Genomic DNA, 14,289 nt, shown 5'->3' with positions numbered 1-14,289 from the left:
TACCTGCTGGGAATACAGCTTATTAATTGCCTCTAGCACAGCCTCCCTGCCTGAGGGAGTTGTCGGCAAGGCATATTTGAGGAAACGGCGGGGGGAAGACATCTCGAATTCCAGCTTGTACCCCTGAAATACTACTTGAATGAAACAGGGATCCACCTGTGAGCGAGCCCACTGATCGCTGAAATTTTTGAGACGGCCCCCCACCGTACCTGGCTACACCTGTGGAGCCCCCGCGTCATGCTGTGGACTCAGAGGAAGCGAGAGAAGAATTATGATTCTGGGAACAGGCTGACTGGTGCAGCTTTTTCCCTCTTCCCTTGTCTCTGTACAGAAAGGAAGCGCCTTTGACCCGCTTGCTTTTCTGAAGCCGAAAGGACTGTACCTGATAATACAGTGCTTTCTTAGTCTGTGAGGAAAACGGAGGTAAAAATATTTCTTCCCAGCTGTTGCTGCGGATACGAGGTCCCAGAGACCATCCCCAAATAATTCCTCACCCTTATAAGGCAGAATCTCTATGCGCCCTTTAAAGTCAGCATCACCTCTCCAGTGACAGGTCTCTAATACCCTCCTGACAGAATGGACATTACATTCATTTTGGATGCCAGCCGGCAAAATATCCCTCTGTGCATCCCTCATATATAAGACGACGTCTTTAATATGTTCTCATGTTAGCAAACTAGTATGTTTGACAGGGTCACCGACCACGCTGCAGCAGCACGCTCTGCAGGTTTCAGTCTAGTACCTGAGTGTGTAAATACTGACTTCAGGATAGCCTCCTGCTTTTTATCAACAGGTACCTTCAAAGTGGCCGTTCCTAAAACGGCAGTGCCACCTATTTTGACAACCGTGTGAGCGCCTTATCCACCCTAGGGGATATCTCCCAGCGTAACTTATCCTCTGGCGGGAAAAGGTACGCCATCAGTAACTTTTTAGAAATTACCAGTTTCTTATCAGGGGGAACCCACGCTTTTCACACACTTCATTCATTCATCTGATGGGGGAACAAAACACTGCCTGCTTTTTCTCCCCAAACATAAAAACCCATTTTTAGAGGTTAAGGTCAGAAATGTGTAACACATTTTTTATTGCCGGGATCAAGTCACGGATGTTCCTAGTGGATTGTGTATATGTCTCAACCTTGTCGACACTGGAGTCAGACTCCGTGTCGACATCTGTGTCTGCCATCTGAATGAGCGGGTGTTTTTGAGCCCATGATGGCCTTTGAGACGCCTGGGCAGGCACGGGCTGAGAAGCCGGCTGTCCCACAGCTGTTACGTCATCCACCCTTTTATGTAAGGAGTTGACACTGTCGGTTAATACCTTTCACCTAACCATCCACTCTGGTGTCGGCCCCACAGGGGGCGACATCACATTTATCGGCATCTGCTCCGTCACTATATAAGCCTCCTCCTCAAACATGTCGACACAGCCGTACCGACACACCGCACACACACAGGGAATGCTCTGACTGAGGACAGGACCCCACAAAGCCCTTTGGGGAGACAGAGAGAGAGTATGCCAGCACACACCAGAGCGCTATATAATGTGGGGATTAACACTATAACTGAGTGAATTTTCCCCCATAGCTGCTTGTATATACAATATTGCGCCTAAATTTAGTGCCCCCCCTCTCTTTTTAACCCTTTGAGCCTGAAAACTACAGGGGAGAGCCTGGGGAGCTTTCTTCCAGCTGCACTGTGAAGAGAAAATGGCGCCAGTGTGTCTGAGGGAGATAGCTCCGCCCCTTTTCCGCGGCCTATTCTCCCGCTTTTTTACTGGATTCTGGCAGGGGTATTTACCACATATATAGCCTCTGGGGCTATATATTGTGGTATTTTTGCCAGCCAAGGTGTTTTTATTGCTGCTCAGGGCGCCCCCCCCCAAGCGCCCTGCACCCTCAGTGACCGGAGTGTGAAGTGTGTATGAGGAGCAATGGCGCACAGCTGCAGTGCTGTGCGCTACCTTGGTGAAGACTGATGTCTTCTGCCGCCGCTTTTCCGGACCTCTTCTTGCTTCTGGCTCTGTAAGGGGGACGGCGGTGCGGCTCCGTGACCGAACACCAAGGCTGGGCCTGCGGTCGATCCCTCTGGAGCTAATGGTGTCCAGTAGCCTAAGAAGCCCAAGCTGGCTGCAAGCAGGCAGGTTCGCTTCTTCTCCCCTTAGTCCCTCGCTGCAGTGAGCCTGTTGCCAGCAGGTCTCACTGAAAATAAAAAACCTAATTCTATACTTTCTTTCTAGAGGCTCAGGAGAGCCCCTAGTGTGCATCCAACCTCGGCCGGGCACAAGATCTAACTGAGGCTTGGAGGAGGGTCATAGTGGGAGGAGCCAGTGCACACCAGGTGACCTAAAGCTTTCTTTAGTTGTGCCCAGTCTCCTGCGGAGCCGCTATTCCCCATGGTCCTTTCGGAGTTTCCAGCATCCACTAGGACGTCAGAGAAAAGAGGCAGAAAGCCATTTTTTTTTGTTACTCACCAGTACGGTGGGCGCCGCGGCCCGTGAACACCGTCCCTTCATGCCGCCAACTGGTCACTGGGGACCCACTAATGGGACCCCGGTGTCTGTACTCACCGCACCATGGTCTTCAGCATTTGTTTAGGGGTGGCGGCATGCGGGTATGAGATCAGCACCTCAGTGTCCTGTCAGCGGGGATACAAACCATTAACTCTTTAGGAAGTTGGTTCGGTCCCCCCTCCCCTAAGTCCCACGAAGCAGGCAGACTGGTTGCCAACCAGTGCACCTGAAAAAAAACAAACTAAAATAAATTTCTGAGGAAAACTCTCTGGAGAGCTTGTTAAGAGTGCACCCAGCTCCTAGGGCACATTTTTCTAAACAGAGTCTGGGGAGGGGCATAGAGGGGAGGAGCCAGCACACACTATTCATTTCTTAAAGTGCCATGGCTCCAATGGACCCGATCTAAACCCCACAGTACTAAGTACCTTTCCCCAGTATCCACTAGGACGTTAGAGAAAAACAATGGGGCCAATTTAATTAGGTGTGCGATAAGCCATAGCTACCGAGCTAAATGGCCAGATCTATGCAGTTACTGCCCGCTGTAGGCCCACTACAAGTCCCGGAAACACTAGTTAATGCGGATTTCTGATTGCACCTCAGGAGGGTATGAGCAGAAATCCATGTTAAGGCTGCGATAAGTACTGCAGCTAACAATCAGCTCCAATGTTTGCAGAAAATCAAACCAAATGCTTGGACATCTCCTGGTGAAGTGAATAAATGGAGAAATCGCCCATAGTTACCAAATCGGCTACTACCTGTTACTTTATGGAATGTACTTGATCGATGTTATTTATACAGGTTGAGTATCCCTTATCCAAAATGCTTGGGACCAGAGGTATTTTGGATATCGGATTTTTCCGTATTTTGGAATAATTGCATACTATAATGAGATATCATGGTGATGGGACCTAAATCTAAGCACAGAATGCATTTATGTTCGATAAACACTTTATACACACAGCCTGAAGGTCATTTTAGCAAATATTTTTTATAACTTTGTACATTAAACAAAGTGTGTGTACATTCACACAATTTATTTATGTTTCATATACACCTTATACACACAGCCTGAAGGTCATTTAATACAATATTTTTTATAACTGTGTATTAAACAAAGTTTGTGTACATTGAGCCATCAGAAAACAAAGGTTTCACTTTCTCACTCAAAAAATTCTGTATTTCGGAATATTCCGTATTTCGGAATATTTGGATATGGGATACTCAACCTGTAATATGATTGGTTGCTATAGGCAGCTTCTCTACTTTTTCACCCTTTAGGAGGCTTGATAAATTTCCCCCTAAACCCCATCCTACTGCTTAATACATTGAGGTCAACCACATTCAGGTCTTAGGTTGACCAGAAATTTATATTAGTTAAGTATATGTCAGTCTTGTGCTCCAGCACCCTGCACAAATACTTGCAGCCCAGCTATCAACGCGAGTGATTCAATCAGCGGCGATGGCCGCAACGTGCCATTCCATAGAGGTGAGCAGACTACTGTAATAGGCAGCCAAACATAGTGATGATGCTCAGCAGTACATTGCCTGGACCTGAACTGTACCCAACGACGAGTAACCGTTTCAATGGTGTGGTCGGGAATTGCTATTTTGTTTCCTGGTCATCTGATCGTTAACAAAAAGAGAACCTACAAAGCCAACATGTGGGCAAAAGGGCAAAGAGAGCTTCAGGTACCAGATTACTGACAGCAAGGGTTACATTCAGTCGCTCTATACTATAAGCCTTGAACTTGCCTTTTACATTTTTACATGCATCCCAAAACTTCAAATAGAAACTCCCAGGAACCCTGTAGTTGAGGAATTTCCCCCCTAAAGTAAAAACAAGGGTAACGGAGCTTGGAGCTCACACCCAAACACCTACCCTCTCTGAACCCACCCCCCTTTCCCTTCCTTCCCAACCACCAATTTCCACAGCATAAATATTGATTGATTTCAACCAGTGAACTATCTGTATGGAATTTTAACTATCTCCCTCACCACTGAGGTGTGACAGAAATGATCCTTAGATTTGCAAGCCCATGTGCATTTTGGTAGTTGGTAGGGAATGTAAGTGGTAAGCTCCGCTGGGGCAGGGACTGACGCAAACCACTAAATATTCTCCAGAAAGTGCTGCAAAATTAGCACGAATTCTATTTAAAAACAACATGGTACATTGAAGGTAAATGTTATTTATCCCTCATGTATTGGACATCTTCCAACATATGGAGAGTACCCTGCCTAAAAAAACAACGGATCCCATTTTGTGTCAGTTGATCACTGGAGACAGAATAGCCAGATAAAGTCATATTTATGTGCATCACAGTATTCAGTCCATGTTAGAGAAAATGTAAAACAATGCAGAAGCATTTAAAAAAACACACAGAAATTACAACCAAAACAAGTAATACTTTACAAAAAATGTCAGATACATACACATAAAATTTTGCGGTCGTCGTCTTTGAGAATACTGAGCAGAATTTCCACCAGAGAGGATATAAAGGATGTTGGAACATTAGGCATGATGAGTATTTCTTGTAAGACAGCAAGAAGACGTTTCCTGGCAAGAATAAAGAGCCATAAATTCCATAGACACACACACACACACAGTTACCTTAAGTAACATAACAGTCATCTGATACCACCGGGCTTCCCAACTTTTTACAGATGCCCACTTCTTACAGACCCTAACTTTACTATTCAGGTTAGAAATGAAAAGTGTAACCCTGTTTTAGTGGCAAATTGCAGACACCTTATGAGTGGTGCTATATTATGGGAAATTGTCAAATAAGTTTTTCATAGTTTATCCTATGGGATAGGACTATAGCAAGTGGACCAATTTTTTTTCCCAAATTCGTGCAATTTGGTATCTTGATGCACATGCAAAGTGTAGAATCAATTTGACAGTGTGTTTGGAGAGATGGGGGATTGGAAGGCAGAGTAATAGGTGTGCTTGGGATAAGCAGTGTCATCTAACAGCAGTTACCAGAGATGCAACAATAGACCGAAATGTGTTGATTTCGGGACATAACCACCAAGTGCGAAAAAAGGTGCCTAGTCGGCCACATTCCCTCCAACAGGGATGGGAGCACCAGGGTACATCTTATTCAGGTCTTCTATCTATCTAGAACTTCATGAGGTATCTTGTTTAGATGTTGACAGATTGAGGATTTGAGTTTTGGACTGTATAAATTTGCAGCCTTGGTCTATTTTCCAGGCTCGTCCGTTGGGCGTAGAAAGTAGATGTGACTGGGGTAGAATGGCGATATAGCTCAAGGCTCCATCTCTCTACGTGATGGCCCTGGTAATACCCCGAGAGGACCAAGTGGAATCCACATCAGAGTGCTGGCATTATGAAAACGAAGGGTGGATCCATAGGGGATGAATAGGCGGAAAGGCAGAGTGAGAAATTTACTCTATCCCAGTTAGAAAGTGTTAATGCAACTGTGCAGAGTTGGGCCTGCATATGGATAAAAGCCAAGGCATATGCAAGAGAGGGCATGCAACTACCAAGTATGTTTCCAGATCGACCCAATGTTTGGTTTATGGAGTGCCAGGCCAGCATTTCACTCAGATGTGAGGCATCGCAAATTAGTATCTATGAAAATCAGGCCAACCCAAGCCCCATGCGTAGATCGGTTTGGATAGCAAGTGCCAGTTTATGCATGTAGTTTTATCATTCCAGACAGACAGGGAGCAGGAGGTTTGAAGGGAGTGGATTATATGCACAGGTATGGGGAGTGTCTGGAAGAGGTATAATCACCTTGGGAGATGTTCATTTTTGGCCCACGTGGTAAATGTAATGTTTGTGCTGGAGGGAGAGGCCCTTCTCTGTGTGCGATAAGGGGCTAGATAGTTGGCAGTATGATTTGGTACAGTAATACTGATACCTAAGTTGTCAGAGTTAGTGAACCATTGGACGTCAAAGCGGAGTTTCAGCAATTTAAGGGAGTCAGGCAAGTGAAGTAGAAGCTGCTATGCTTCAATGTATTTTATACTGTCTGCATAAGACACCAATATAACCAGAATTCATCATAATACAAACAAAAGTTCACATTAACAGACAATCTACTATATAAAAGCAAAAATCCGTCCTTCTGTCTTTCTATACAAACCCACAGTTTACAAGCGAAGATCGTGAAATTTTACATACGAGCGTATTAAAACACGGCGGAGGCAACTAAAACAATTAGACATCCCTAGCACCACTAGTGGGGAGACAGCAGCACAGAGTATATCAGGAGACAGAATAACTCCAGAATTGCTGGAGCAATGTACTCGAAAATTTGGACACATATGCCTTACAATCTGGAAACATACATTGTGGGGGTCAGGCACCCCTAGGGGTGGGACAGCAGCACAGAGTATGTCAGCAGACAGCATAACTGTGGAAGGCCTGGAGCAATTTACACCAAACTTGGTACACGTATGACGTAGACTCTGAGAACAAACAATGTGGGGGTAACACACCACTGACTCCCCTAGGGGTGGGCCAGCAGCACACACTATATCAGTACATGCATGATATCTCAGTGATGACAGGGCTGCATGTGACATGGCCAGTGACATGATGTGAGGAGGAGAATGCAGGTAGCACAAACACACACACTGAGAGTTATATATAGTGGAGGTAGCGGTGTCCCCCAGCAGCACAGAGTATATCAGGAGATACATAATGCTCTGCGCTATATAAGAAACTGTAAAACAAAACAATAATTTCACAGGGGCACTGACATGATGTGAGGAGGGGAATGGAGGCAGCAGGAAGCCACAGACAGTTGTATAGTGGGAAGAGCAGGGTCCCTTGGGGGACCAAAAAGGGGTCCGGCCACTACACAAAGTGCATCATGGAAGCAAGATATGCCTATATACTAAATATCCAACCAACATAAATTAACAAACAACTATCATTCTAATTTACCATCCTCATACCGTACCAAAGCACGGGTATTCAGCTATCTACAATGTTATTTATACTGTGTGTTTAATATTTACATTTATTTTTGTAAACAGCAACGCCGGGTACTCCAGCTAGTTCAATATAAAAGGTACTCTCCACTTAAAATCTTTTTGTGCCCCATTCCTCTTTCCTATTATAATATAGTGGGCACAGACATTGGGGTTCACCCTTTGGAGGCAGGGAACGCTCATCCTCCCTCCCATCCTAGGCAGCTTTTCTTTACATTCCCAGCTGTCCTACACATCCCCCAGCCACGCTGTTCAACCTTCTTGACGCAGCCATAATGCCCTACCTTCCTCCCTCTTCGCTGGTATCCAGGCAGCCTATGATATAAATCAGCTGCTGCCCTATGAATGCTTTAGTCATCAGCTCTTCAATTTTGACCATGTCCGTTTTCTCTTCTTCCGTGAGAACTGGGAGAGTCCGTAGATAACTACAAAAGGTAACAGGGTTTTTTTTTCAAAACATAAAACTTAAACACATCTCAAAAAAGAAATACAGAAAAATGATAGCATTAATACAATCTAATTCACTGTATAATTAACAATTGTTGTTTAACCCTATAGAGTGGGAATAGAACATGTGGCGACTGCAGCGAGCCCGCAAGGGGCTTCGTTGCGCTCACGCCCCCCCTTGCCGGCCGTATGCTGACAGCCAGCATGCAGTTACATACCCGTTTAAACAGTCACCAGTTAGTACATACTTCAAGGGTTAATTCAACTAAACTCTTCGTTATAGGGCAGAAGTTATAACCTTCCCCAAAGCTTAGCAGTCGTGTCCAACAATACCATGGATGTAATATGGTGCACTACTCTAAAATATTACATTTATTTTTCTATGAAGTACAGTGACACTACTTGGTTATTACGGTCCTGGGAGCCTAACATGCATTTTAAAAAGGTATTATACGGACTGTTACATTTTTCCTATACAGTGTTTTGTACATAAAGACGCACAGTTGGGGTTCAGTGCTGCAGTACATCTGAACATGAAGAGTTGTGTTTAGAAACTGCTACGAGAACAGTATACCTGCTAGGTATCCTAAGATTTCTCTGTTTGGTGCATCAGTTCATATGTTATTTACCTGCCATTATTTTTTTTAAATGGTCCCATCTTTTGGTAACAGAGCTGGGACTTTAGAATGTTTCTTGTTTTTACATGCAGCTATTCTTACTGGACTGCATACCTTCACATAACGCAGTCGGCAGAATACTCTGCACCTCCACAAAACCTTACTGAACTTATTTTAAGAAATCTTACCTCAACAGATACTCCACATAGACGGCTGGCTCTGGCAAAATCTGCTCTAGGGCAGCCTCCCCCTCATCACCTTTTGACTTTAAGTATTCACACAGTGTTTTCCAATACAAAACATTTTCTGGGCTCAGAGTGTCCAAGGAGATCAGTTTCCTAGAAAAGTTAATAGAATGTAGCTCACCAACAATACCATTTTTGTGCTTGATATAAGAATAGAGAGACTGGTGTGAAATACTGTACGGCATCTAAGATGGGATGTCCCATAACAGATACAATCAGCAATTCCCCAATGAGAGGAAATTAGAGAAAAACACAGCCACATATGCCCTCTGTATGTACATAAGATGCTTGCTTTGACTGAAATCAAACAAAATGGGACCACGCCTGAATTAAACAATATGGAGTCAATGCAATCAGCAGCAAGCCTTGCAATGGCGTGGAAGTACTGGCAAAAGGAACAAATTGCCCCCATTACACCCTAATTTCACACCAAAGGTGTTGATTTGCGTTGGAAAGAAAACAATCATCTATAAAATTAAATTTTCTATGCACAGATTTAAAAATATCCAGTAATTTTTACCTTTCATCAATGTTTTTGCACTTATCCACCAGCTCACTGAGAGAAGAGAGAGAGAACATTGCATTTAGTGCAGAGACAGCAACTTCCGGAGAATTCTCTACATCCAGGCGATGCAGCAGCTCCAAGATGTTTCCCTCCGTATATTTGAGCCATGATTGCAGCAGCTTCTTCTGCATAATTTCTTTCACCGCCACTAGAAAACAATATTAGGATTTTAGTTACCGACAAGTAAATCCTTTTCTCGTAGTCCATAAGGGATATTGGGGGAATCTAGTAAGATGGGGTATAGACGGGTTCCAAAGGAGCCAGTGCACTTTAAATTTCTTCAACTGGGTGTGCTCGCTCCTCCCCTTTATGCCCCATCTCACAGGCAGTTATAGGTAAAATAGTGCCCGAAGGAGAAAGGACATACTTGAGAGAAGGAACAAACAACAATGAGTGGTGAGATTTATACACCAGCACACCACTAACATAAAAACAGCAACAGCTGAACAGGTAACCTTAGAAAAGAGAACCTGCAGTAAAATCAACGCACTGAGGCGGGCGCCCAATATCCCTTATGGACTACGAGAAAAGGATTTACTGGTAGGTAATTAAAATCCTTTTCTCTAGCATCCATAAGGGATATTGGGGGAATCTAGTACGATTGGAACGTCTCAAAGCTTCCAGAACGGGCGGGAATGTGCGGAGACGTCTGCAGCACCGACTGCCCAAACTGGGTATCCTCTTTGGCCAGGGTATCAAACCTGTAGAACTTCAAAGGTGTTCTTCCCCGACCAGCTAGCAGCTCGGCATAGTTGCAAGGCAAAGACTCCACAGGCATCCACCCAGGAAGACCTCACCGACCTTGTAGAGTGGGCCTTCAGAGACTGTAGAATAGGCAAGTCTGCCGACACATAGGCCTGTTGGATAGTAAGCCTAAGTCAACGAGCAATGGACTGCTTTGAAGCAGAGCAACCCTTTTTATGCGCATAGCACGACCCGTCTTTCTGATCCAAGCCGTTCTCTTGACATAGATAGTCAAAGCTCGCACAGCATCCAATGCCTCCAGAGGAGCAGTAGTGCCAGAACTTGACTGAACCACAATAGGTTGATTCAAGTGGAACGCAGAGACGACCTTCGACAGGAACTGCTGCCTAGTCCTGAGCTCCGCTCTGTCCTCATAAAATACCAAGTAAGGGCTACAAAGTAAGGGCTTTTACATGATAAGGCCCCCAATTCTTAGACACAACTAGCAGAAGCCAGGGCCAATAACATCACAGTCTTACACGAGAGGTACTTGTCACCTACCGTCGTCAGAGGTTCAAACCAGGAGGATTGTAGAAATTCCAACACTACATTCAAGTCCCAGGGTGCCGTGGGTGGCACAAAAGGAGGTTGAATGTGAAGCATCCCTTGCAAGAAGGTCTGAACTTCTGGAAATACCGCCAATCTCTTCTGGCAGAAAATTGAGAGAGCTAAAATCTCGACCTTAATGGAACCCAGACGCAAGCCCTTATACACACCAGCCTGCAGGAAACAGAGGAACCCTCCCAAGTGAAATTCCGCAGGCCGATATTTATTTATTTATTTCCAATTATTTATATAGCGCACACATATTCCACAGCGCTTTATTTATTATTTACAGAGAATATTTGGCCATTCACATCAGTCCCTGCCCCAGAGGAGCTTATAACCTATATTCCCTATCACATGTACACACCGACACATTCACGCTAGGGTTCATTTTTGTTGGGAGCCAATTAACCTACCAGTATATTTTTGGATTGTGGGAGGAAACCGGAGTACCCGGTGGAAACCCACGCAAGTACGGGGAGAATATACAAACTCCGCACAGTTAGGGCCATGGTGGAAATTGAACCAATGACCTCAGTGCTGTGAGGCAGCAATGCTAACCATTACACCATTCATACTGCCCCAATATATATGCGGCCCTCGCACCAAGCGACATATCTCCTCCAGATATGATGATAGTGTTTTGACGTCACAGGTTTCCTGGCCTGCACCATGAAAGGCCCTTGTGAGCTAGGATGTTCCGCTCAACCTCCATGCCGTCAAACAAAGCCACCGTAAGTCCGGGTAGACGAGCGGTCCTTGTTGAAGATCGCTTCTCCGTGGCAGAGGCCAAGTGTCTTTGACGGATATATTCAGAAGATCCGCGTACCAAGCCCTCCGAGGACAAACCGGGGCAAATCAGAATTGCCTGGACTCCTTGATTCCTGATTCGCTTGAGGACCCTTTGGAGCAATGGAATCGGAGGAAACAGGTAGACCAGCCGGTAAGGCCAAGACGACGTCAGTGCATCTACTGCCCTCGACTGAGGGTCCCTGGTTCGTGAGCAATACCAACGAAACTTTGTGTTGAGTTGAGAAGCCAAAACATCTATTTGAGGGCGATGATCTGCTGAAACACCTGATGGTGAAGCCCCCACTCTCCCGGGAGGAGATCGTGACGACTCAGGAAGTCAGCTACCCAGTTGTCCACACCCGGAATGTAATATTGCTCTTGCATTTCTTTCCTCCCAGAGGAGTATCTTTGACACCTCTCGCATGCAGGCCCTGCTTTTTGTCCCTCCTTGTCGATTGATGTACTTCATGGGCTGACCACCTGCCCTGGAACTGAGCTCCATGGGTGACAGCTCCCCATCCTCTCAGACTCGCATCTGTCGTAAGATCCAATCCTGAATCCCGAAACCTTGACCTTCCAGTAGGTTTGAGGACTGTAGCCACCACAGGAGGGAAATCCTGGCTTGAGGTAACAACCGTATTAACCGGTGCATCTGAATATGTGATCCGGACCACTTGCTCAGGATATTCAATTGAAATGTTCTGGCATGGAACCTTCCATACTGGATCGCCTCGTATGAGGCCACCATTTTCCCCAGCAATCTTATGCAAAGATGGATGGATATTTGAGTAGGCCGTAGAACCATTAGGACCATCTGATGGAGTGTTCTCGCTTTGGCTTCTGGGAGGAACACTTTCCGGGCCACTGTATCCAGCAACATTCCCAGGAACAGGAGCCTCTGAGTTGGCTCCAGGTGGGACTTCTGTAAATTGAGGATTCACCCATGGTGTGACAGAAGCTGGATACTGCGGTCTATATGGGGCAATAAAAGCTCCCTGGAGCTTTGATCAGGAGATCATCCAGGTAATGGATAACACTTACCCCCTGGATCCGGAGTTGGAACATCATCACCGCCATCACCTTTGTGAACACCCTCGGAGCCGTGGACAGGCCAAAGGGTAGCGCCTGGAATTGGTAGTAATCGTTCAGCAGGGCAAACCTCAGGTAAGCCTGATGAGGTGGCCAAATCGGAATATGGAGATAGGCGTCTTTTATATCCAGGGAGACCATGAACTGTCACGGCCCGCAATCATTGCTCGCAAGGATTCCATCTTGAACATTTAAACCTTTAGGCAAGGGTTCAAGGATTTTAGATTCAAAATGGTCCAGTTTCGGTACCATGAACAGGTTGGAGTAGTAACCCTGAGGAGCACCGTTGAACTCCAGCTTGTAGCCCTGAGAAATGTGGTACTGTACCCAGGCATCCTGGCAGGAACTTTCTCAGATGCGGCTGAAGTGACGCAGCAAGCTCCCACCACGAGATACCCTCGGGTGGGCGAGCACCGGCATGCCGAGGCCTTAGTGAAAGCTGAACTGGTGCTTTGTTCCTGGGAACCTGCAGCTGCTGGTTATTTTTGCCTTACCTCTGGTACCTTGTGTGCAGCGTTTGAAGCGCCTCTGGTTCAAGATCGAAACATAGCGGTCTGAAAGGACTGAGTAGATGGCCCCGGGTAGGAACACCTAGCCGGTGGGGTCCCAGAGGGGAGAAACGTGGAATTCCCCGCAGTAGCTTTGGAAATCCATGAAACCAATTAAACCCTGAATAGCAACTCCCCTGAGAAAGGGAGAGACCGCACAATACGCTTGGAATCTGCGTCCACTATCCACTGGCGCAGCCATAAAGCTCTGCGCGCCGACACTGCCATGGCAGTAGTACTCACATTAAGAGCGCCTATCTCTTTAATAGAGTCTCACAGGACACGTGCAGTATCCTAAATGTGTTTGATCAGGCTTACCATACTCACCAGAGACATATCCCCCGCGAGGCCCTCTTGAACTGGCCCGCCCAGGTGTGAATGACATGCGTCAACCATCAATCCGCTATCGCAGGTCTTTGTGATATACCAGCTGCTGTGGAATAGACTTCAGTGTAGTCTTCTAGTTTTCTATCCCCTTCAAAGCCGAGGAACCAGGGACCGATAACACCACCTCTTTAGACAGGTGGGAGACAGACGTCCACACCCGCGGGATCTTCCCAGATTTTCCTGCCTTCAGGAGAAAATGGGAAAGTGTTAAAAAAATTCCAGGTGGCTAGACACTTCTTATCAGGTGTTTTCCAGGTCAACTTTAAACATATCATCTAATTCCTTAGAATCAGAGAAAGTGACGCTAACCTTTTTAGGAAAGGAGAAAAACGACTGCTTTACTGCATCATCTTCTACTGGGAGTTTTAACACATCCCTGATAGCAATTATGAGGGGCTCAAGCCCTTGTGCAGGAGATGAATCCTCAATAATAGGGTCCATCTCCTCCCCCTCCTTCTGTCCCTCTTCATCAGTTACTGAGAGTAAGCAGGCAGCCCACGTGTATGTGTCCCTGAGCTAGGGAGAAGGGTCTGTCCTCTGCCTCATGCAGCCAGGTCTGCTATACAGCAAGCTGCAGTCGCTGTGTCTTATGACTATCTGCAGAAAGAACATGTCCGCCATCCAGGGAGTTTAACCTCTGCCCCTCAAACCCCTAGCCTCCTCACAAGCCTGTGAGGACTATTGACATAGTTCATGAGAAGGGGGGGGAATCTGCATGTGCATAAATGGTGTTTACCATATTCACAGGAGACAAACTTTCACACACAACACAGACACTGTACAAGCAAACCTGCCCTTGATTGGTATGCGAGTAGGAGACCCAGAGAAAATGACCA

General features: G+C 46.0%; 1 protein-coding gene across 1 annotated transcript in view; it reads right to left on the bottom strand.

The window, feature by feature from the left end:
• Positions 1–14,289, bottom strand: part of NCAPG (non-SMC condensin I complex subunit G) — a 239,049-nt gene that overhangs the window by 118,791 nt on the left and 105,969 nt on the right. The window contains exons 6-9 of the mRNA XM_063921442.1: positions 9,303–9,495; positions 8,726–8,875; positions 7,758–7,898; positions 4,942–5,065 (exon numbers count right to left, since the gene is read on the bottom strand). Coding sequence (XP_063777512.1) covers positions 4,942–5,065; positions 7,758–7,898; positions 8,726–8,875; positions 9,303–9,495 — 608 coding nt within the window. The remainder of the gene's footprint in view (positions 1–4,941; positions 5,066–7,757; positions 7,899–8,725; positions 8,876–9,302; positions 9,496–14,289) is intronic.

This window comes from Pseudophryne corroboree, chromosome 1, assembly GCF_028390025.1.
Source record: "Pseudophryne corroboree isolate aPseCor3 chromosome 1, aPseCor3.hap2, whole genome shotgun sequence".
In the NCBI taxonomy this organism is placed as follows: Eukaryota; Metazoa; Chordata; class Amphibia; order Anura; family Myobatrachidae; genus Pseudophryne; species Pseudophryne corroboree.
Note: the sequence above shows the minus strand (reverse complement) of the source record. Positions and strands in the feature narration are given on the sequence as shown.